We start from the raw sequence: 25,278 nt of genomic DNA, 5'->3' as shown, positions 1-25,278 counted from the left end.
TATATATATCATAGTAAACTGTTTCTATATATATATATATCTCAAAGCAACAACTGTTTCTCTCTATTTATATCATAGTAAACTGTTTAGTTTATTGGAATTAATTGACAACAAAATGGCAGTTCAAGAGATATCACCACCCTCATAATCAAATCAAATCACATTTTATTTCTCACATGCGTGGTAAACAACAGGTGTAGACTAACAGTGAAATGCTTACCTTCCCAACAATGCAGAGAGAAAGAAAGAGACAATAATAGAAAGACAATAAGATCAGTAATAAATACAGAATGAGTAACTTCATGTTTAATGTAGAGAGATTCAAAATCAATGCGCCATTTAAAGGTTATTTACGTCGACGTAAATAAGACGTAATGCAGCTTTTAATTACTGTCAATGTGGTCGTCGCTTAAATGCCTTTAAGACGTGCATTGCGATTGGATTACGTCTGTACTCATCGGACGGTTCTATAATCGAACGAGTCCCTGCATACCAATACCTTGGTATTTAGATTTGACAATGATTTATCGTTTAAAAAAAAAAAAACATAACTAAGCTTTTAAAATTATTTTTTTTAACAGAAACAAATATGTTTCTCTGTAGTCAGCAGGAAGCATATTGTGAAACCTTTCTGACTGTTGTTGATTATGGTGATAATATCAAAGTGCCTCTACTCTTAAACCCCCTGGATGACATTTCATCATACCGTCTTTCATTTAATCACAGGACACAGTTTTATTACTCGTCACTGTATTCATTACCGAAAGGTTGGCTGGACCTCTTTACGGTCACGTAGATCACATCATTAGCTTCTTCTGGTTTACAAAGGCCTGCTACACAAGCTTCCGACATACCTAACAAACTGTTAAGATTTAAAATGAAAAGTTATCAAACCCGTTCACAGGGTTGGTTAACTCTGGAGACCCCATTGGGTGGCTACAGAGTTAACTCTGGAGACCCCATTGGGTGGCTACAGTGTTAACTCTGGAGACCCCATTGGTTGCCTCGAGAGTTCTCTGGAGACCCCATTGGGTGGCTACAGTGTTAACTCTGGAGACCCCATTGGTTGCCTCGAGAGTTCTCTGGAGACCCCATTGGGTGGCTACAGTGTTAACTCTGGAGACCCCATTGGTTGGCTACAGTGTTAACTCTGGAGACCCCATTGGGTGGCTACAGTGTTAACTATAGAGACCCCATTGGGTGGCTACAGTGTTAACTATAGAAACCCCATTGGGTGGCTACAGAGTTAACTATAGAAACCCCATTGGGTGGCTACAGTAATTAACTCTGGAGACCCCATTGGGTGGCTACAGAGTTAACTATAGAAACCCCATTGGGTGGCTACAGAGTTAACTATAGAAACCCCATTGGGTGGCTACAGTAATTAACTCTGGAGACCCCATTGGGTGGCTACAGTGTTAACTATAGAGACCCCATTGGGTGGCTACAGTGTTAACTATAGAAACCCCATTGGGTGGCTACAGAGTTAACTATAGAAACCCCATTGGGTGGCTACAGTAATTAACTCTGGAGACCCCATTGGGTGGCTACAGTGTTAGATAAGTCAGCCTTTAGCAGTCTTGCTCCACATGTAGAATGCGTTAGAGTCCCTCGGGCAGTTCAGGCAGCGGACAAGAGTATTTCTATAATGAACAATGTGTTTGTTTTAGTTTTCTGTATATTGTGTACATTTATGTTATGTGTGTTATGTTTAATATTGTATTTTGATACATGTTTTTTTATTGTATATATAGGGCTCCCTCATAAAAGAGATACTGGTCTCAACGGTGACTCCCTGATTAAATTAAGGTAAATATATCTAAGCTGGGTGATCTAGCAAAATGACAGCAGTAGCAGCAGCTTGTATGTACATGCACTATGACAGCAGTAACAGCAGCTTGTATGTACGTGCACTAAAGTGTGTTTTCCAAAAGCATGCAAATATGATTGCATCCCAAATGGTCCCCTATTCTCTACCTAGTGCACTACCTTTGACCATAGCCGAAAAAAAAAGGGGGGAAAAAATGCTGTGTTAAAAATAACTACATTTGGGTTCTTTGGTAACCCAGTGCTGGGTAAATATTAGACAGAACACACACGCTGGGTTATTTTTGACCCAGAACATATGGGTTGCATGAATAAACACAACATCTTTGGGTTTTGGGATTACCCAAAACATGGGTTAATTTAATCATCAGTTGGGTATGCTGGGATGTTATCCTTCGGTTATTTTCAGGAAGCGTGGCTTATTAGGGGCTTGGCTTTCAGTTAGATTTTATTGGCCACCCGTGATAGTAAATGTCATTCCGGTCTATCGTGTTAAAGTAAGATTCTCCGGGTACTTTTGTATACATTTTAGCCAGTAGTTCTGAAAGTAGCGCTCAAAAGCCAAAAGTGGTCCCCGAAAATTGCGTACTACCTCACATTATATGCACCATGACACTGACACTGTGCATCTTGCTAGCTGTCACACAAATGACGAGGCTCTGAAGATCATTAGCTAGAACTCAAATTGCTAGGGGTCTGGCCCACGTGGGGGGAACGTTTTGGGAAAATGGCACGGCAGAGCTTCCCAAAAAAAACTGTCACTTTCAAACTAGGGATTTCGTGGCTAATTGAGGTAAGACAGTAAGTCTAGTCCTAGAATATGCATGTATGAACTACACATTGACACATCCAGCCCGGAGCAAGTTTTCATACTGCAAATTAAATTGTTCTTTTTTAATTTTATTTTACACATTCTTCTAGAATATGAAGATTATTCATTACATATTATAATAAGGTGGAATCTATTCTAGCAATTGGATTTGCATAGGCTTTTAGGGAACTTGTACATTTTCTGTAAACCTCATTGAAGCTCATGTTCAACTTTTACATGTGATAACTATACAACAGAACAGATGAACAATAATGACATTTACTCACACGGGTGGCTAAAAATAACTATCGGAATGCCACGCCGTACTAAACTACACCTCCAGTCTTCTGATCTGACCTGCTGGGTCATATCTCAATAACCTCAGCACCAATAACCCAACACCAATAACCCAACATCAACAACCCAACCTTGCTCTTTAAAGAAAAATATATAATAATTCAACCAAACAACCCCCCCCAAAAAAAATTGGGGGGGGGGAATGTGGGAGTAGGGGGCCATTCAACAACTGCCTCCCCTACATATGCAGAAAAGTGTGGCTCAGTTGGTAGAGCATGGTGTTTGCAACGCCAGGGTTGTGGGTTCGATTCCCATGGGGGACCAGTACGGGGAAAAAAATGTATGAAATGTATGCGTTCACTACTGTAAGTCGCTCTGGATAAGAGCGTCTGCTAAATGACTAAAATGTAAAAATGTAAAATGTTATTCAGTTGCTATTTTCCCTGTTTCCTTCTACACGTTTACAGAGTTGAACATTCACGTCAACATATAGAAATAAAAACATACATTTAGCATCGTAAATGACATCATGAAACAGTAGTGTTTGTTTCTTCTACCAGTACAACTGAGTAGTCTGACTTCAAGCTTCGAAAGGAACAAACAGTAACATAAAGTTATGGTCAACTTAATAAGAAAATAGTTTTACCCGAGTATTTACACAACACAGAATATAACAAATGATATGTAATGCAAAATAAAGAAAAAACGTAAACAAGACAGAACATTTAGTAAAACCTTCATGTTGATACAAGTATTATAATAACGGTTTTAACGTTTTCTTTCAACACCTCAAAACGGTTTCCATTATAAGACTAAAATATAGATAGAGAGAGATATATATATATGTATTGTATACATATTACACATATATCAGCTAGAACTACGAGTAAATCAAGTACAGGCACCTCTGATGACAATGTTTTTGAGGATGTCATGGTTGTTATTGTTACAGTACATTCCAGGTCATTTTCACATTTTCATTCCAGAGTTCTAAGTTCCAGTTCTTTTTCTTCCTGGTTGGTCAGCTGGTGCTACAGGGTCTCAGCCCCTCCTTTACAACTCCTTCCTACGAAGGGGGAAGGGAGGAGGGTCTGAGGTACCCAGTCTGGACAGGCTCAGGGAGGAGGAGAGGCTAGAGATTAGGAGAGGAAGCGGTGAGGGAGGAGAGGAGTAGGGAGGAGGAGAGGAGGGGAGGGAGGAGAGGAGAAGGAGGGGAGGGAGGAGAGGAGAGGAGGAGGAGAGGAGAAGAGGGAGGAGAGGAGAGGAGGAGGGAGGAGGAGAGGAGGAGGGAGGAGGGAGGAGCAGATGGGAGGAGGAGAGGAGGAGGAGAGGGTAGAGATTAGGAGAGGAGGAGGGGAGGGAGGAGAGGAGTAGGGAGGAGGAGAGGATGAGGGGAGGGAGGAGAGGAGTAGGGAGGAGGAGAGGAGTAGGGAGGAGGAGAGGAGGAGGGGAGGGAGGAGATTAGGAGAGGAGGAGGGGAGGGAGGAGAGGAGTAGGGAGGAGGAGAGGAGGAGGGGAGGGAGGAGATTAGGAGAGGAGGAGGGGAGGGAGGAGAGGAGTAGGGAGGAGGAGAGGAGTAGGGAGGAGCAGATGGGAGGAGGAGAGGAGGAGGGGAGGGAGGAGAGGAGGAGGAGGGGAGGGAGGAGAAGAGGAGAAGAGTTGAGCAAGTTAAGGGAGTAAAGGAGAACAGGGTAACGGGCAACGATTCTATCATGCAGAAGACGATGGTTCCAGTCCTGTTCCTGGTCCAGTCTCGTCCAGCTCCAGCATACAGGTGGCTTCAGTCTTACTGGTACCAGTCAACATGGGGAAGGTGAACCTCCGCACTGTGACGTTGTGCCAGCCTCGGGGGGAGGAGGAGGGTGAACGGGCTGCCCAGCGGGAGGGGGGGCGGCGGTTGGCTGGCCTCGCCGGACGCAGGAAACACGACTCCAGGGGTGGAGCCACCGGGGAACGAGGGAGGTCCTTCAGGAGAGGAGGAAGTAGATGTTAGCAAGAGAGGGGGAGACAAAATAGCTTCCTATATTTCTATATTCAACGTTTTTTTCATGACGATTATTTTAATAATTTAAAAAAGACAAAAGAAGACAGAGGAAAAGAAGTATGAACAAAAGTAAGTTTGACTAAAACAGGAAAACAAACAATGACCACAGTATAGGTCTACCAGGAGGTGAAACACCAAGTGGAGGAACTACAGTGGGATGAAACAGGTGGAGGAACTACAGTGGGATGAAACAGGTGAAGGAACTACAGTGGGATGAAACAGGTGGAGGAACTACAGTGAGATGAAACAGGTGGAGGAACTACAGTGGGATGAAACAGGTAGAGGAACTACAGTGAGATGAAACAGGTGGAGGAACTACAGTGGGATGAAACAGGTAGAGGAACTACAGTGGGATGAAACAGGTAGAGGAACTACAGTGGGATGAAACAGGTAGAGGAACTACAGTGGGATGAAACAGGTAGAGGAACTACAGTGGGATGAAACAGGTGGTGGAACTACAGTGGGATGAAACAGGTGGAGGAACTACAGTGGGATGAAACAGGTGAAGGAACTACAGTGGGATGAAACAGGTGGAGGAACTACAGTGAGATGAAACAGGTGGAGGAACTACAGTGGGATGAAACAGGTAGAGGAACTACAGTGAGATGAAACAGGTGGAGGAACTACAGTGGGATGAAACAGGTAGAGGAACTACAGTGGGATGAAACAGGTAGAGGAACTACAGTGGGATGAAACAGGTAGAGGAACTACAGTGGGATGAAACAGGTAGAGGAACTACAGTGGGATGAAACAGGTGGTGGAACTACAGTGGGATGAAACAGGTGGAGGAACTACAGTGGGATGAAACAGGTGGAGGAACTACAGTGAGATGAAACAGGTGGAGGAACTACAGTGGGATGAAACAGGTAGAGGAACTACAGTGGGATGAAACAGGTAGAGGAACTACAGTGTGATGAAACAGGTAGAGGAACTACAGTGGGATGAAACAGGTAGAGGAACTACAGTGGGATGAAACAGGTAGGGGACTACAGTGGGATGAAACAGGTAGAGGAACTACAGTGTGATGAAACAGGTGGTGGAACTACAGTGGGATGAAACAGGTGAAGGAACTACAGTGTAATAAAACAGGTTGAGGAACTACAGTGGGATGAAACAGGTGGTGGAACTACAGTGGGATGAAACAGGTTGAGGAACTACAGTGGGATGAAACAGGTAGAGGAACTACAGTGGGATGAAACAGGTGGTGGAACTACAGTGGGATGAAACAGGTTGAGGAACTACAGTGGGATGAAACAGGTGAAGGAACTACAGTGTGATGAAACAGGTGGTGGAACTACAGTGGGATGAAACAGGTGGAGGAACTACAGTGGGATGAAACAGGTGAAGGAACTACAGTGGGATGAAACAGGTTGAGGAACTACAGTGGGATGAAACAGGTAGAGGAACTTCAGTGGGATGAAACAGGTTGAGGAACTACAGTGGGATGAAACAGGTGGAGGAACTACAGTGGGATGAAACAGGTTGAGGAACTACAGTGGGATGAAACAGGTGGAGGAACTACAGTGGGATGAAACAGGTAGAGGAACTACAGTGGGATGAAACAGGTTGAGGAACTACAGTGGGATGAAACAGGTGGAGGAACTACAGTGGGATGAAACAGGTGGAGGAACTACAGTGTGATGAAACAGGTCAAGGAACTACAGTGGGATGAAACAGGTGAAGGAACTACAGTGGGATGAAACAGGTGGAGGAACTACAGTGGGATGAAACAGGTGGTGGAACTACAGTGGGATGAAACAGGTAGGGGACTACAGTGAGATGAAACAGGTGAAGGAACTACAGTGGGATGAAACAGGTGGTGGAACTACAGTGGGATGAAACAGGTAGAGGAACTACAGTGGGATGAAACAGGTGGAGGAACTACAGTGGGATGAAACAGGTGAAGGAACTACAGTGAGATGAAACAGGTGAAGGAACTACAGTGAGATGAAACAGGTGGTGGAACTACAGTGGGATGAAACAGGTAGAGGAACTACAGTGGGATGAAACAGGTGAAGGTGAACGATGATCAGGGCTGGACACAGAAAACCAGGATGGAGGGAGTGTGGGAAAGTGTAGTTTAAATAATAATATCATGTATTAATAATGTATTAATAATATATATGCCTTCACAGATGAAAGGATGGACAGACGGATAGAAAGGAAGTATAGAACAGGAATATGTTGCTATGTATCTACTTTTATTAGCATGTTGGAACAGGTATGTAATTCCCAGGTAATGATATTACCTAACATCAAAATGACCCAGCATGCACCATGTAAGTGTACAAGAGGTTTGACCAGATTACACAGTGAAAACAGCATGTTGACCACACAATGTTGCTTTCAAGTTTTCACCACATCGACTCGGACCGCTAAGCATGCGACTGTGTTAATGACCCAACTGGAAGATTCAGTTCATTTGAAACACAAGCAGACGTCACACAAGTACCCACGACCGTGAGAAAACACGATCACACGCACGCACATTGTTTAAAGAGCTGTCTTCGTCAACGAGCTTAGACAGGTTGTTAGTGTGAGAGAAGGAGGGATGGTGAGAGAACTGTGGAGGGAGAGAGGGAGAGAGGGAGAGGAAGAGAGGAAGAGAGGGAGAGAGGAAGAGAGGGAGAGAGGGAGAGAGGAGAGGAAGAGAGAGGGAGAGGAGGAGAGAGGGAACAGAGGAAGAGAGAGAGAGAGGGAGAGAGGAACAAGAGGAAGAGAGGGACGAGAGGAAGAGAGGAGAGAGGAAGAGAGAGGGAGAGAGGAAGAGAGAGGGAGAGGAGGAGAGGACGAGAGAACGAGAAGGAAGAGAGGAAGAGAGAGGACGAGAGGAAGAGAGGGAAGAGAGGAAGAGAGAGGACAAGAGGAAGAGAGGGTGAGAGGAAAGAGGGGAAGAGAGAGAGAGGAGGAGAGGAACAGTAGGACTCAAACAGCAGTCACAGACAGAGCAGAAGCCGTGTTAGAAACCGTGTAACTGGATGTTAGATAGTCTAGTAAAAGAAAGAAACTGACGCACTCCCAAAAATGATTTTATAGACGTCCTGACAAACGTAGAGTAACCTATAGAAATACATCAGGAAACCCTGAAGAAGACAGAGTGCCGAAACACTATTTAATATAACATTACCAATTCAATGTTTGGGAGCATAGATGTGTGACTTTCTTTCTTTCTATGTTAGACTTCGTATTTAATATAATATATATTTGACCATCAACCGTTGTTGTTGTTGTCGTTGTGGTGTGTTTGGATCCAAGAGTCATCTCTCTCTGTGCCAACTCAGGGGTTTGATGCCGGTTTTCACATCTACAAGACAGCTTAGTTTTGTTTTCAAGGTTATCTACATTTTATATACAGTATAATAGAAAAGTGGTAAACTTCACAGCACCAAAACCTTTCAGTACTGGTTCTTCTACTGCAGCGCTGAGAGACGTAAAGTATACAGCCAGATATGGACAGAAAACCGATGACTCTTTGGGTCACTGGAGTTGAATGAATCGTTACATATTAAAATACCATATTAGACCATGCAGACATTTACACAGACAGATGTTATGATGATTAAAAATTAACACATTGACAAAGCTACAATACCACTGACTCCACCGACGTTGTTAACCTGTGAGGCATGCTGTGATTGGCTGATGGGGGGGGGGCGGGGGTGAGGTGAGGAGGGGTTCCATGGTAACCCTGTGACCCCCTCCCCCCGTCCGTGAGGTTATAGGTCAGAGAACCAGGAAGTAAACAAGAACTTACATCACTCAGGGACAAGCAGGGTTAGAGTCCCCAGGGAGCGGTTAATAAGACAGAGTGGTTCTAGAATCAGCAGAGGGTATAGATAGAACGAAGGAGAGGGAGGGAGGGAGAGAGGGAGGGTGAGAGAGAGTGTGTGAGAGTGAGAGAGAGAGAGAGAGAGAGAGAGGGGAGAGAGAGGAGAGGGAGTGATAGAGAAGAGAAGAAAGAGAGAGAGAGAGAGAGAGAGAGAGAGAGGAGAGACAGGGAAACAGGGACACAGGATAAAGCTGGTGGATCAACGGTAGAGGATCAATGTAGACGATAAGAAGGTCATTGACCTCACAGCAGCAAACAGATACGCTGGAATAAGTCTACTTTCTATATTCCTAATACAGGCTGCAGTAAATCAGTACTGTAGTCACTTCACTGTAAATACAGACTGCATTAAGGGATCCGACCCTTTATTTTCAATTTTCGCCTAAAATGACATACCCAAATCTAACTGTCTGTAGCTCAGGACCTGAAGCAAGGATATGCATAGTCTTGATACCATTTGAAAGGAAACACTTTGAAGTTTGTGGAAATGTGAAATTAATGTAGCAGAATATAACACATTAGATCTGGTAAAAGATAATACAAAGATAAAAAAAATTCATTATTTTTTGTTGTTGTACCATCACCTTTGAAATGCGAGAGAAAGGTCATAATGTATTATTTCAGCCCAGGCCCAATTTAGATTTTGGCCACTAGATGGCAGCAGCGTATGTGCAAAGTTTTAGACTGATCCAATGAACCATTGCATATCTGTTTAAAATGTTGTATCATGTCCGCCCAAATGGGCCAGTTTGTTTATTAATACATTTTCAAGTTCATAATTGTGCACTTTCCTCAAACAATAGCATGGTATTATTTCAATGTAATAAATACTGTAAATTGGACACTGCAGTTAGATTAACTAGAATTTAAGCTTTCTGGCCATATCAGATTTGTCTATATACTGGGAAAATGTTTTGTTACTTACAACCTCATGCTAATCACATTAGCCTACGTTAGCTCAATAGTCCCGCGGGGGAGGTGGGGGGACGACGACACCGATCCTGTAGAGGTTAAATCAGTACTGTAGTCCCTTCACTGTAAATACAGGCTGCAGTAAATCAGTACTGTAGTCCCTTCACTGTAAATACAGGCCGCAGTAAATCAGTACTGTAGTCCCTTCACTGTAAATACAGGCCGCAGTAAATCAGTACTGTAGTCCCTTCACTGTAAATACAGGCCGCAGTAAATCAGTACTGTAGTCCCTTCACTGTAAAATCTGGGGGTCCCTACCACCCATTCAGATTATTTATTTATCATTAAATATTTTCCATATTTCTGAATTTACCTACTTGCATCTTGCCTGCGTCACAACCCATGCCCAGTGTTAAGCGATAACATGGTTGTTGTCATACACAATAAACGCTATGACTACACTATAACATATTATTATTATTATTATTATTATTTTTCACCTTTATTTAACCAGGTAGGCAAGTTGAGAACAAGTTCTCATTTACAATTGCGACCTGGCCAAGATAAAGCAAAGCCGTTTCGACAACATACAACAACACAGAGTTACACATGGAGTAAAAACAAACATACAGTCAATAATGCAGTAGAAAAATTAAGTCTATATACAATGTGAGCAAATGAGGTGAGATAAGGGAGGTAAAGGCAAAAAAAAGGCCATGGTGGCAAAGTAAATACAATATAGCAAGTAAAACACTGGAATGGTAGATTTGTAGTAGAAGAAAGTGCAAAGTAGAAATAGAAATAATGGGGTGCAAAGGAGCAAAATAAATAAATAAATACAGTAGGGGAAGAGGTAGTTGTTTGGGCTAAATTATAGATGGGCTATGTACAGGTGCAGTGATCTGAGAGCTGCTCTAACAGCTGGTGCTTAAAGCTAGTGAGGGAGATAAGTGTCTCCAGCTTCAGAGATTTTTGTAGTTCGTTCCAGTCATTGGCAGCAGAGAACTGGAAGGAGAGGCAGCCAAAGGAGGAATTGGCTTTGGGGGTGACCAGAGAGATATACCTACTGGAGCGTGTGCTACAGGTGGGTGCTGCTATGGTGACCAGTGAGCGGAGATAAGGGGGGACTTTACCTAGCAGGGTCTTGTAGATGACCTGGAGCCAATGTGTTTGGCGACGATTATGAAGCGAGGGCCAGCCAACGAGAGCGTACAGGTCGCAGTGGTGGGTAGTATATGGGGCTTTGGTGATAAAACGGATGGCACTGTGATAGACTACATCCAATTTACTGAGTAGAGTGTTGGAGGCTATTTTGTAAATGACATCGCCGAAGTCGAGGATCGGTAGGATGGTCAGTTTTACGAGGGTGTGTTTGGCAGCATGAGTGAAGGATGCTTTGTTGCGATATAGGAAGCCAATTCTAGATTTAATTTTGGATTGGGGATGCTTAACGTGAGTCTGGAAGGAGAGTTTACAGTCTAACCAGACACCAGGTATTTGTAGTTGTCCACATATTCTAAGTCAGAACCGTCCAGAGTAGTGATGCTAGTCGGGCGGGCGGGTGCGGGCAGCGATCGTTTGAAGAGCATGCATTTAGTTTTACTTGTATTTAAGAGCAGTTGGAGGCCACGGAAGGAGAGTTGTATGGCATTGAAGCTCGTCTGGAGGGTTGTTAACACAGTGTCCAAAGAGGGGCCAGAAGTATACAGAATGGTGTCGTCTGCGTAGAGGTGGATCAGAGACTCACCAGCAGCAAGAGCGACATCATTGATGTATACAGAGAAAAGAGTCGGCCCAAGAATTGAACCCTGTGGCACCCCCATAGAGACTGCCAGAGGTCCGGACAACAGACCATCCGATTTGACACACTGAACTCTATCAGAGAAGTAGTTGGTGAACCAGGCGAGGGAATCATTTGAGAAACCAAGGCTGTTGAGTCTGCCGATGAGGATGTGGTGATTGACAGAGTCGAAAGCCTTGGCCAGGTCAATGAATACGGCAGCACAGTATTGTTTCTTATCGATGGCGGTTACGATATCGTTTAGGACCTTGAGCGTGGCTGAGGTGCACCCATGACCAGCTCTGAAACCAGATTGCATAGCGGAGAAGGTACGGTGGGATTCGAAATGGTCGGTAATCTGTTTGTTGACTTGTCTTTCGAAGACCTTAGAAAGGCAGGGTAGGATGGATATAGGCCTGTAGCAGTTTGGGTCAAGAGTGTCCCCTCCTTTGAAGAGGGGGATGACAGCAGCTATACAGTATGATAACAACACACTGTATACTGTACCACAACCCTGGTAATATCCAATCTAACAACTACACTACACTAGTCCTGTAATATCCAGTCTAACAACTACACTAGTCCTGTAATATCCAGTCTAACAACTACACTACACTAGTTCTGTAATATCCAGTCTAACAACTACACTACACTAGTCCTGTAATATCCAGTCTAACAACTACACTATACTAGTCCTGTAATATCCAGTCTAACAACTACACTAGTCCTGTAAAATCCAGTCTAACTACACTACACTAGTCCTGTAATATCCAGTCTAACAACTACACTACACTAGTCCTGTAATATCCAATCTAACAACTACACTACACTAGTCCTGTAATATCCAGTCTAACAACTACACTACACTAGTCCTGTAATATCCAGTCTAACAACTACACTACACTAGTCCTGTAAAATCCAGTCTAACAACTACACTACACTAGTCCTGTAATATCCAGTCTAACAACTACACTACACTAGTCCTGTAATATCCAGTCTAACTACACTACACTAGTCCTGTAATATCCAGTCTAACAACTACACTACACAGGTCCTGTAATATCCAGTCTAACAACGACACTACACTAGTCCTGTAATATCCAGTCTAACAACTACACTAGTCCTGTAAAATCCAGTCTAACAACGACACTACACTAGTCCTGTAATATCCAGTCTAACTACACTACACTAGTCCTGTAATATCCAGTCTAACAACTACACTACACTAGTCCTGTAATATCCAGTCTAACAACTACACTAGTCCTGTAATATCCAGTCTAACAACTACACTACACTAGTCCTGTAATATCCAGTCTAACAACTACACTAGTCCTGTAATATCCAGTCTAACAACTACACTACACTAGTCCTGTAATATCCAGTCTAACAACTACACAGGTCCTGTAATATCCAGTCTAACAACAACACTACACTAGTCCTGTAATATCCAGTCTAACAACTACACTAGTCCTGTAATATCCAGTCTAACAACTACACTACACTAGTCCTGTAATATCCAGTCTAACAACTACACAGGTCCTGTAATATCCAGTCTAACTACACTACACTGGTCCTGTAATATCCAGTCTAACAACTACACTAGTCCTGTAATATCCAGTCTAACAACAACACTACACTAGTCCTGTAATATCCAGTGTACACACAATACCTGATAATAACAAATTGAAAGCAGTTTTTAAAAATAATTTTTGCAAATGTATTACAAATAAAAAACAGAAATATCTTATTTACATAAGTATTCAGACCCTTTGCTATGAGACTCAACATTGAGCTCAGATGCATCCTGTTTCCATTGATCATCCTTAAGATGTTTCTACAACTTGATTGGAGTCCACCGGTGGTAAATTCAATTGATTGGACATGATTTGGAAAGGCACACACCTGTCTATATGAGGTCCCACAGTTGACAGTGCATGTCAGAACAAAAACCAAGCCATGAGGTCGAAGGAATTGTCTGTAGAGAGCCGAGACAGTATTGGGTCGAGGCTCAGATCTGGGTAGGGTACCAAAACATTTCTGCAGCATTGAAGGTCCCCAAGAACACAGTGGCCTCCATCATTCTTAAATGGAAGAAGTTTGGAACCACCAAGACTCTTCCTAGAGCTGGCCACCTGGCCAAACTGAGCAATCGGGGCAGAAGGGCCTTGGTCAGGGAGGTGACCAAGAACCTGATGCTCACTCTGACAGAGCTCCAGAGTTCCTCTGTGGAGGTGGGAGAACCTTCCAGAAGGACAACAACCTCTGCAGCACTCCACCAATCAGGCCTTATGATAGAGTGGCCACTCCTCAGTAAAATGCACATGACAGCCCACTTGGAGTTTGCCAAAAGTCACCTAAAGGACTCTGACGATGAGAAACATGATTCTCTGGTCTGATGAAACCAAGATTGAAGTCTTTGGCCTGAATGCCACGCGTCACATCTGGAGGAAACCTGGCACCATCCCTACAGTGAAGCATGGTGGTGGCAGCATCATGCTGTGGGGATGTTTTTCAGCGGCAGGGACTGGGAGACTAGTCAGGATTGAGGGAGAGATGAACAGAGCAAAGTACAGAGAGACCCTTGATGAAAACTTGCTCCTGAGCACTCAGGACCTCAGAATGGGGCGAAGGACACTAAGCACACAGCCAAGACAACGCAGGAGTGGCTTCGGGACAAGTCTCTGAATGTCCTTGATTGGCCCAATCAGAGCCCGGACTTGAATCTGGGAGAAACTCCCCAAATACAGGTGAAGACAAGAAGACACTATGTAGTATTGTGTATAGATTGATGAGGGGGAAAAATGATTTAATCAATTTTAGAATATGACTGTAACGTAACAATAAAAGTCAAGGGGTCTGAATACTTTCCGAACGCACTGTAAGTGCCTTTGAACGGGGTACGGTAGTAAATGCAACTCAATAGTAGGAAGGTGTTCTTAATGTTTTGTACACTCAGTGTATGTTCAGTAGGAATAGAACGTAGTGCTTCACTGTTGTGTTTTCATAAACTTTTAACGTTTTGTTCAGATCCTTTCTAATGGTCTACTGATACTGGAATCACTTGAAGAATTTCAACCAAAACTTTATATTCATGTTTTTTTCAACACATCGCTTGGGGCAAGATCACCCTCAGTGAAGTTGACAACAACAGGATGTATTCCGGTTTCCAGGGATACGGCTAATTCCACCTAGCTTCCTTTTTCCTCTAAAAAAACCTGCTACGTTGGGTTAGAACAGACAGCCGTGGTTTCAAACCCCCAGTACTAATCGGGTCAGCCCTGCTCCCTATGGTCACGGCAATGCTAACTACAATACTAACAGTGTCCATCTGAATGGGTGGTGAGTGGTGGCTGAAGCAGAGTGATACTGAATGGGTGGTGAGTGGTGGCTGAAGCAGAGTGATACTGAATGGGTGGTGAGTGGTGGCTGAAGCAGAGTGATACTGAATGGGTGGTGAGTGGAGACTGAAGCAGAGTGATACTGAATGGGTGGTGAGTGGTGGCTGAAGCAGAGTGATACTGAATGGGTGGTGAGTGGTGGCTGAAGCAGAGTGAAACTGAATGGGTGGTGAGTGGTGGCTGAAGCAGAGTGATACTGAATGGGTGGTGAGTGGTGGCTGAAGCAGAGTGATACTGAATGGGTGGTGAGTGGAGACTGAAGCAGAGTGATACTGAATGGGTGGTGAGTGGTGGCTGAAGCAGAGTGATACTGAATGGGTGGTGAGTGGTGGCTGAAGCAGACTGATACTGAATGGGTGGTGAGTGGTGGCTGAAGCAGAGTGATACTGAATGGGTGGTGAGTGGAGACTGAAGCAGAGTGATACTGAATGGGTGGTGAGTGGTGGCTGAAGCAGACTGATACTGAATGGGTGGTGAGTGGTGGCTGAAGCAGAGTGATACTGAATGGGTGGTGAGTGGTGGCTGAAGCAGAGTGATAGGAGTCAAAAGGAGTCAGATCAGCCCTTTCCAGTATAGAGAAGAAACAAAGAAGCACAATAGTATATACGGAACTAAGGGAAAATACAGTAGAATACTGTAGAATACAATAGAATACAGTAAAATACTGTAGAATACAATAAAATGCAGTAAAATACTGTAGAATGCAATAGAATACAGTAAAATACCGTATGTGGAAAAAAGTAATTAAATATGAAACATTACTATAGTGTCAGTCAATGCTTTTTGATCTGACAAGAAAACACCATCACGTAGTGATATGATTTTGTTATGATAATTTCCTAAATTTGGGTTTGTTTTGGTTTCGATATTGGTTGTCTGGGTCTGTAGCCCAATGGGTGGGCTAATAAACTAACAACAAACATAAACAACCAATCCAGTTAGTAGAGTGTTAGTATTTAGACAAAAACACCAGCATTGAGGTATAAACATGTAAATAAGAACACATTTTAAAAGTTATTTAAAAGAAATCCTAGTTAGTGTTTATGTAGGTTTTAATTATGTATTTCTAGGACTCTAGGAAAGAACACGCCCAACAGGTGACCGACAGGCGACCGACAGGTGACCTAAAAGCGAGTCTAATAAACACTAAGCAGTAAACGCAGTAGGTGTTATTATTTACCTCCAAACACCCCGACTGGTTCCTGTCTCCCACCGTCTGTCGCCCCTCTCTCGTGTAGCCTCCCTGTCCCTGGGCTGAGGACCCACCAGTCCCTCCAGACCCCAGCCTCTTCTCCTCCCTGAAGCTCTGCTCCAACAGCTTCTTGTTCAGCAGACGGGCTGCGTTCTCTGCCAGGGTGTATCCAGGCGGGGCAGACAGGTCCTGGCGTATACTGAGCACCTCTGGTGTCCTCTCCCCTCCTGTTCCCCCAGGCACTCCCTGGGCCTCTACTATCAGCTGCACCGGGCTGGGAGAACGCCCGCGGACATTCCTCAGGAACTCCTGGACAGCTCCAAGGTATCTTGGGTCTTTGGGGTCTGAGGGGGGTAAACCGGGACCACCGGGTCCACCAGGAGGTGAGGGGTCAAGAGGGGTGGGGCGGGAGCGGCTGGGGGACTTGGTGAATTTGCACTGCGGGGGTTCGTAGGCCACGGGGCTGTGGTCTATGATGTTGAAGAGACAAGACAGGCCGTCGTTGATGGTGGTGTGGACCGGAGAGTCCCTGGTGGTGGTGGAGCGAGCCCAGGCCGACTCAGAGGCACCCTTCTGGGGGGTGGTAGGGGTAGGGGCCCTGGGTCCGGCCGTGGAGCTTGAGGCCCCACCTGGGAGGTCAGCCTTCGATGATGTTGACAGCTTCCTCTGAAGCTTAGGAGAGCCATACTTAGGAGAACAACATGGACGCTCGAACTTGGACTGGACCACAGGGGAGTACTGTATCTTACGGATGTTTCTGGAAGGGGAGGAGATGGGCGTAGAGCTGCCTCCTTTAGGGGTGAGGCAGCGGTGGGGGGAGCTGGTGAGGGTACGGAGGATGTCTGTTTGTAAGCCCACACTGATGGTCTGAGTGGTCTGGGTTCCCCGAGTGGTGAAACCATTTGTCTGACACGCCATATCTCGGAGCTGTGGAGTAAATTAAACAGACAAGTCAAAGTCTAAGTGATATGGCACAGGTGAGGAGAGGATCCCCAAAGATTAAACAGTATACTATAGAAACCTCACAAAGATGAACAGCTAGACAACAGACTGGACGGATGAACAACAGACTAGATGGATGAACAACAGACTAGATGGATGAACAACAGACTGGATGGATGAACAACAGACTGGATGGATGAACAACAGGCTAGATGGATGAACAACAGACTGGATGGATGAACAACAGACTAGATGGATGAACAACAGACTAGATGGATGAACAACAGACTGGATGGATGAACAACAGACTGGATGGATGAACAACAGACTAGATGGATGAACAACAGACTAGATGGATGAACAACAGACTAGATGGATGAACAACAGGCTAGATGGATGAACAACAGACTGGATGGATGAACAACAGACTAGATGGATGAACAACAGACTAGATGGATGAACAACAGACTGGATGGATGAACAACAGACTGGATGGATGAACAACAGACTGGATGGATGAACAACATGCTAGATGGATGAACAACAGATTAGATGGATGAACAACAGACTGGATGGATGAACAACAGACTGGATGGATGAACAACAGACTAGATGGATGAACAACAGATTAGATGGATGAACAACAGACTGGATGGATGAACAACTAGACAACAGACTGGATGGATGAACAACAGACTAGATGGATGAACAATAGACTAGATGGATGAACAACAGACTGGATGGATGAACAACAGACTAGATGGATGAACAACAGACTAGATGGATGAACAACAGACTGGATGGATGAACAACAGACTGGATGGATGAACAACAGACTGGATGGATGAACAACAGACTAGATGGATGAACAACAGACTAGATGGATGAACAACTAGACAACAGACTAGATGGATGAACAACAGACTAGATGGATGAACAACAGACTGGATGGATGAACAACAGACTGGATGGATGAACAACAGACTAGATGGATGAACAACAGACTAGATGGATGAACAACAGACTGGATGGATGAACAACAGACTAGATGGATGAACAACAGACTAGATGGATGAACAACAGACTGGATGGATGAACAACAGACTAGATGGATGAACAACAGACTGGATGGATGAACAACAGACTGGATGGATGAACAACAGACTGGATGGATGAACAACAGACTAGATGGATGAACAACAGACTAGATGGATGAACAACTAGACAACAGACTAGATGGATGAACAACAGACTAGATGGATGAACAACAGACTGGATGGATGAACAACAGACTGGATGGATGAACAACAGACTAGATGGATGAACAACAGACTAGATGGATGAACAACAGACTGGATGGATGAACAACAGACTAGATGGATGAACAACAGACTAGATGGATGAACAACTAGACAACAGACTAGATGGATGAACAACAGACTGGATGGATGAACAGCTAGACAACAACAACAGATCCAACGTCAACAGACCTGTCTCTGTTGCTCCAGGTGGTCCGAGGTCCCAGAGCGGTAGTTCCTTACAGAGAAGGCCACCTCCTTCATGTCATCACTGAGGTTCCGTGACAGCTGCAGCTCCAGAGACGAGGCGTACCCCACCGTGGGGATGGGACCCCCCACAGAGGGACCCCGCAGCCCCCCCCCACCCTCCAATAACTCCTTATGACAGGAAGGAGGCCACCTACCATCACCAAACACCTCGTCTGGACCTGCTACTCCCCCAATCCCGGAGGCACCCCCTACCTCACCAACACCAACACCCCCTTGCCCCTTGGTTCCTTTAGGGTACAGGTAGTCTTGATCGGAGGGCCCGGGGGTTCGGGTGGGGCTGTGGGAGACGTGGACCCCTGCTCCCCCTCCTATGTTACCCCCGTTACCCCTGAGTGGAGAGCGCTGGCAATGGGGTGAGCAGGGGGGCTCGTGGCTAGATTGGGTGTTGGTGGTCAAAGTTGCGCTGGTGGTTAGGAACCACGAGGCCGGCTGGAATGGTTCTGGAAGTCAGAGAGAGAGAATGTGGAATGATTAGAACTACAATTCTAACTATTACAGCTATGAAACTTATTCTAGAAGAGTCAATATCTCTCCCTAAAAACACAGCCCTCTGGAACAATCCTCGGATAGCTTCTTTTAATTGTTTTTATTCTAAAGACATAGAAATCGTAAATGACTTGGTAATAGGAAATAAATGTATTCCCATGACAGAATTAAAAAGGAATTTTGGAATGACTTAATGTAGATAATTTCTAAGGACCTGCAACTTAAACGGTTCATATCAAGACATTTTGATTTTAAAATCTGTTTTGACATCAGAGTAATCTTGAGGAAACCTTATATGAGTCAGAAAATTATACTAGAAAAACATATTAAACTACTGTTACGTTCGTCGTAAAGATTGCGGTAGGCGAACATTTTACTTTTATTTAAAATGAACACCGACTAAACAACAAAATACAAAACGAACGTAAAGTTCTGCAGGCTACACGGCAACTATGCAAAAACAAGATCCCACAAACTAAGGTGGGAAAAAAGGCTGCCTAAGTATGATCCCCAATCAGAGACAACGACAGACAGCTGCCTCTGATTGGGAACCATACTAGGCCAACAAAGAAATAGAAACATAGATATGCCCACCCAAGTCACACCCTGACCTAACCAAATAGAGAAATAAAAAAGGCTCTCTAAGGTCAGGGTGTGACAACTACTGGAACCAAGACTTAAAAAGTACTGATATTGGCACAAGATGGAGGGAATGTTAAAACATAACTAACTAAATTACAGTTAACGAAAATCTACGCTTAATCCAGTAAAAACTAATGTATAGAATGTATTATACGAGATAAAATTCCCAAATTCTACAGAACAACGGCAGAGTCATATCTTTAAGTGTAAAACTAATAATGACTCAATCTATGCCTTCTGGGAATGTTATAAAGTCCAAAACGTATGGGCGGAGTTAGAAAGTTGGCTGTCAGAAGTATTACAATGTAAATATACTTTTTAATCAGTCTGCATATTTCTCGACATGACATATGAGGGTGCAGTGAGATACCCGATGGGTTGGACGACACTTTTATCGTCAATCATCTTGAAAAAAACGTAGACGTAAAAAAAAAAACTGGAAATCAACCAATCCGCCGTTGTTAAGACAATGGAAAGATAAAATGCTTTATTATCCAAATGTTGAAAGTGTTTGGGCCACGGAGAGAAACAAAATGGTGGCGGTAAATACAGACAGCATTAAACCCATGAGCAACATCAGTACCTGAAGCGGGCCGTTCTGCCCAGGCCTCCATGGCTGTAGGCGTGTGGTGGCCCGGTGTTGGGGACGGGCCAGGGACAGGGAAGTCCCACCCTTTACTGTTGAACTCCTCAATGTACTTCAGGTCGTCAGGTGACAGGGGCGGAGTCACATCGTCGCGGCCGCGGTCACCATGACGACTCCTGTCAGGCAGGAAGGGAGAGCTGTCCATCAGACGCTGGAAGTCACTCATAGAACAGACCGACTTAGCCCTGTGGAAGGGGGAGAGAAAAGGTTTCAGTAAAAACACTTAACAATTACATTATTACATTTTATCAGACAATGTAGCAAAAGAGAGAAGAGGAGAAAGCGCAGAGAGGATTCAGTACATCAGCATCACAGATCCACTGCTGAATCCTGTCACTAGAAGGAAGACGCAGGTAAGGACATGACATTAGAGATAAACAGCACAGGTAGGACTGTCTCTGTCATATCTCTTGTCTAAACTACATGTTACAGCCTCTCTTCACAGGTAGGACTGTCTCTGTCATATCTCTTGTCTAAACTACATATTACAGCCTCTCATTACATGTAGGACTGTCTCTGTCATATCTCTTGTCTAAACTACATGTTACAGCCTCTCTTCACAGGTAGGACTGTCTCTGTCATATCTCTTGTCTAAACTACATGTTACAGCCTCTCTTCACAGGTAGGACTGTCTCTGTCATATCTCTTGTCTAAACTACATGTTACAGCCTCTCTTCACAGGTAGGACTGTCTCTGTCATATCTCTTGTCTAAACTACATGTTACAGCCTCTCTTCACAGGTAGGACTGTCTCTGTCATATCTCTTGTCTAAACTACATGTTACAGCCTCTCTTCACAGGTAGGACTGTCTCTGTCATATCTCTTGTCTAAACTACATATTACAGCCTCTCATTACATGTAGGACTGTCTCTGTCATATCTCTTGTAGAAACTACATGTTACAGCCTCTCTTCACAGGTAGGACTGTCTCTGTCATATCTCTTGTCTAAACTACATGTTACAGCCTCTCTTCATCTAGTTTGCTCTCCATAAAGGCCAGTTAATGCGTTTCATTTCATTTCATCAGGGATCGCTATAAAATGATTCAATAATTAATCATCAGGCTGCAATGACTTGGATCATGTACCACAAAGAGCTGCTTCAACACAAACCACCAGGAAGTATCACAGTGCTGCTTCACAGAGCTGCTTCAACACAAACCACCAGGAAAAATCACAGAGCTGCTTCAACACAAACCACCAGGAAGTATCCCTTCTAACAGCGGTCCTTTCTTTACCCAAATGATGTATCAGTACAGTAGACTTGTTTATAATACAGTGAGTGGAGTTCAGCGTACACAACAGCCAAAAGCAGAAAGCATACCTATTGTAAATGTTAAAATGGCAGCCTGTCTAGATAAGATAAGTGGAAACAATACCAGTAATAACATCATTTGGATGAATCCAGGTAAGTCACACATTAGATCCAAGATGGCGTAGCAGTCAGATGTCTTTGTCTTGTCTCGTCCCATGTATATATCTTTTTATATATTTTTCTTCGCATTATTTTTTATATTTTTCCTAAACCTCAGCTTCTAAATACTCTCCTGCAACCCGCCTCACCCAATGTGGTGTGGATCTGTTTTTATTCTAAAGTATTTCTATTTACCTCCGAACTGGAATCCCTTAACTGAAGCTAGCTAGCTAACTAGCTACCAGCTATCAGCTATCAGTCAGCTAACCACTGCTAGCGGTCATCAGCTAACCCCTGCTAGCGGTCATCAGCTAACCCCTGCTAGCGGTCATCAGCTAACCTTTAGCTCGGAAAGCTCTCGCCAGTTCATACAACGCATTTCAAACCAGAGCATACCGGACCTATATTTCTCTCCAGATTCCTACTGCAAACTCTGTACCTTTTCATCTGGATCATGGCAGCTAGCTAACCACAACCCGGGTTGACTACTCCTGGCTAACGTTTCCATCCCGGAGCTAGCACCAACTAGCCTGGGGCTAGCCCATGCAAGACCCATCTCCCGGCTAGGGCTCCTGGGCTACGCCTGAAGCCCACTCCTGAAGCCCACTCCTCGGCTACAATATCCGGACCCCTTCTACTGCCGGTACGGGGCACGGAACCCCGCCGATCCTTCACGACTGGAATACCGTCATAATCTGTCCGAGGATCCCAACAGGCCCCTCAGGCGCGACGTTCCCTGAAGGCCCATTCTGCTAACCGCGGCCTGCTAGCTATCTATAGCATATTGGACTGTTAGCTGATCCACCGGCCAGTTTCTCGGACCACTATACCTATTTTGCCAATTGGACTTGGACCCCTCTGCTACTTGGAACCCTACAAATTCCACGACTGGTCTATCGAAGTCACCGCACCAGGAGGCAAAAACAGACTTTCCCCCATCGCGACGTCCCTCTAAGGGCCTTATGCTAGCTTGCTATCCCCAGCCTGCTAACTGCTAGCTTGCTAGCTCCGGCCTGCTAACTGTCTGAAACGTCGGGTCCCCAGCCAGCCAAACCACTCAGTGGACCCATACGATCACTTGGCTACGCATGTCCTGGTTAGTGATTACTGTCTTATTTCACTGTAGAGCCTCTAGCCCTGCTCAATATGCCTTAACCTACCACGTTGTTCCACCTCCCACATATGCGATGACATCACCTGGTTTAAACGTCTCTAGAGACAATATCTCTCTCATCATTACTCAATGCCTAGGTTTACCTCCAATGTACTCACATCCTACCTTACCTTTGTCTGTACATTATGCCTTGAATCTATGCTATCGTGCCCAGAAACCTGCTCCTTTTACTCTCTGTTCCGAACGTGCTAGACGGCCAGTTCGTATAGCCTTTAGCCGTACCCTCATCCTACTTCTCCTCTGTTCCTCTGGTGATGTGGAGGTTAATCCAGAACCTACTAGGTACAACCCCAAATCCGTACACACGGGCACCCTCATAGATATCATCCTAACTAACTCACCCTCTAAATACACCTCTGCTGTTTTCAACCAAGATCTCAGCGATCACTGCCTCATTGCCTGCATCCGTAATGGGTCTGCGGTCAAACGACCACCCCCTCATCACTGTCAAACGCTCCCTAAAACACTTCAGCGAGCAGGCCTTTCTAACCTGGCCGGGGTATCCTGGAAGGATATTGACCTCATCCCGTCAGTAGAGGATGCCTGGTTGTTCTTGAAAAGTGCCTTCCTCACCACCTTAAACAAACATGCCCCATTCAAAAAAAATAGAACTAGGAATAGATATAGTCCTTGGTTCACTCCAGACCTGTCTGCCCTTGACCAACACAAAAACATCCTGTGGCGTTCTGCATTAGCATCGAATAGCCCCCGTGATATGCAACTTTTCAGGGAAGTCAGGAACCAATATCCACAGGCAGTTAGAAAAGCCAAGGCTAGCTTTTTCAAACAGAAATTTGCGTCCTGCAGCACAAACTCCAAAAAGTTCTGGGACACTGTAAAGTCCATGAAGAATAAGAGCACCTCCTCCCAGCTGCCCACTGCACTGAGGCTAGGAAACACTGTTACCACCGATAAATCCACAATAATTGAGAATTTCAATAAGCATTTCTCTACGGCTGGCCATGTTTTCCACCTGGCTACCCCTACTCTGGTCAACAGCCCTGCGCTCCCCTCAGCAACGCGCCCAAACTTCACCTTCACCCAAATCCAGATAGCTGATGTTCTGAAAGAGCGGCAAAATCTGGACCCCTACAAATCAGCAGGGCTAGACAATCTGTACCCTCTCTGTCTAAAATTATCCGCCGAAATTGTTGCAACCCCTATTACTAGCCTGTTCAACCTCTCTTTCGTATCGTCTGAGATCCCCAAAGATTGGAAAGCTGCCATGATCATCCCCCTCTTCAAAGGGGGAGACATTCTAGACCCAAACTGCTACAGACCTATATCTATCCTACCCTGCCTTTCTAAGGTCTTCGAAAGCCAAGTTAACAAACAGATTACCGACCATTTAAAATCCCACCGTACCTTCTCCGCTATGCAATCTGGTTTCAGAGCTGGTCATGGGTGCACCTCAGCCACGCTCAAGGTCCTAAACGATACCATAACCGCCATCGATAAGAGACAATACTGTGCAGCTGTATTAATCGACCTGGATAAGAGCGTCTGCTAAATGACGTGAATGTTACCTGAGCAGGCTGCCAAAACCCATCTCCTCTTCCTCTTCCTCCTCCTCCTCCTCGTACATCAATGGGCCCTCTCTGTCTGGGATCTCATTCAGAGCCTGAAATCACACACACACACACACACACACACACACACACACACACACACACACACACACACACACACACACACACACACACACACACACACACACACACACACACACAAGTGTTAGTGCAGGGCTGGAAAAAACCCTGCACTGGATCAGTATTGAAAAAGGCCACTCTTTTGAGATTTGAAAACGCTTTAGGGGTGAACTGTTACTTTTATACACTCCTGGGTTGTTTCCCAAATGGCACCCTATATATAGTTTAATACTATAGACCAGAGCCCTATTCCCTATATATAGTGCACTACTTTAGACCAGAGCCCTATTCCCTATATATAGTTTACTACTATAGACCAGAGCCCTATTCCCTATATATAGTGCACTACTTTAGACCAGAGCCCTATTCCCTATATAGTGCACTACTATAGACCCTATTCCCTATATAGTGCACTACTATAGACCCTATTCCCTATATAGTGCACTACTATAGACCCTATTCCCTATATAGTGCACTACTATAGACCCTATTCCCTATATAGTGCACTACTATAGACCCTATTCCCTATATAGTGCACTACTATAGACCCTATTCCCTATATAGTGCACTACTATAGACCCTATTCCCTATATAGTGCACTACTATAGACCCTATTCCCTATATAGTGCACTACTATAGACCCTATTCCCTATATAGTGCACTACTATA

General features: G+C 44.5%; 1 protein-coding gene across 3 annotated transcripts in view; it reads right to left on the bottom strand.

Annotated features, from left to right (window-relative positions):
* Positions 1 to 142: 142 nt before the first annotated feature.
* Positions 143 to 25,278, bottom strand: part of LOC106596607 (microtubule cross-linking factor 1) — a 131,659-nt gene continuing 106,523 nt past the window's right edge. For 2 of the 3 annotated variants that reach the window (XM_045714418.2, XM_045714419.2), the window contains 5 exons: positions 24,487 to 24,581; positions 20,312 to 20,559; positions 18,523 to 19,040; positions 16,079 to 17,017; positions 143 to 4,900 (listed from right to left, as the gene is read on the bottom strand). In XM_045714418.2, the coding sequence (XP_045570374.2) occupies positions 4,646 to 4,900; positions 16,079 to 17,017; positions 18,523 to 19,040; positions 20,312 to 20,559; positions 24,487 to 24,581 (2,055 nt within the window). In that variant the 3' untranslated portion in view covers positions 143 to 4,645. Of the gene's footprint in view, positions 4,901 to 8,733; positions 8,794 to 16,078; positions 17,018 to 18,522; positions 19,041 to 20,311; positions 20,560 to 24,486; positions 24,582 to 25,278 lie in introns of all 3 variants that reach the window. The other variant, XM_045714420.2, reaches the window with a different exon arrangement.

Source organism: Salmo salar, chromosome 03 (assembly GCF_965601325.2).
Source record: "Salmo salar chromosome 03, fSalSal1, whole genome shotgun sequence".
NCBI lineage: Eukaryota > Metazoa > Chordata > Actinopteri > Salmoniformes > Salmonidae > Salmo > Salmo salar.
Note: the sequence above shows the minus strand (reverse complement) of the source record. Positions and strands in the feature narration are given on the sequence as shown.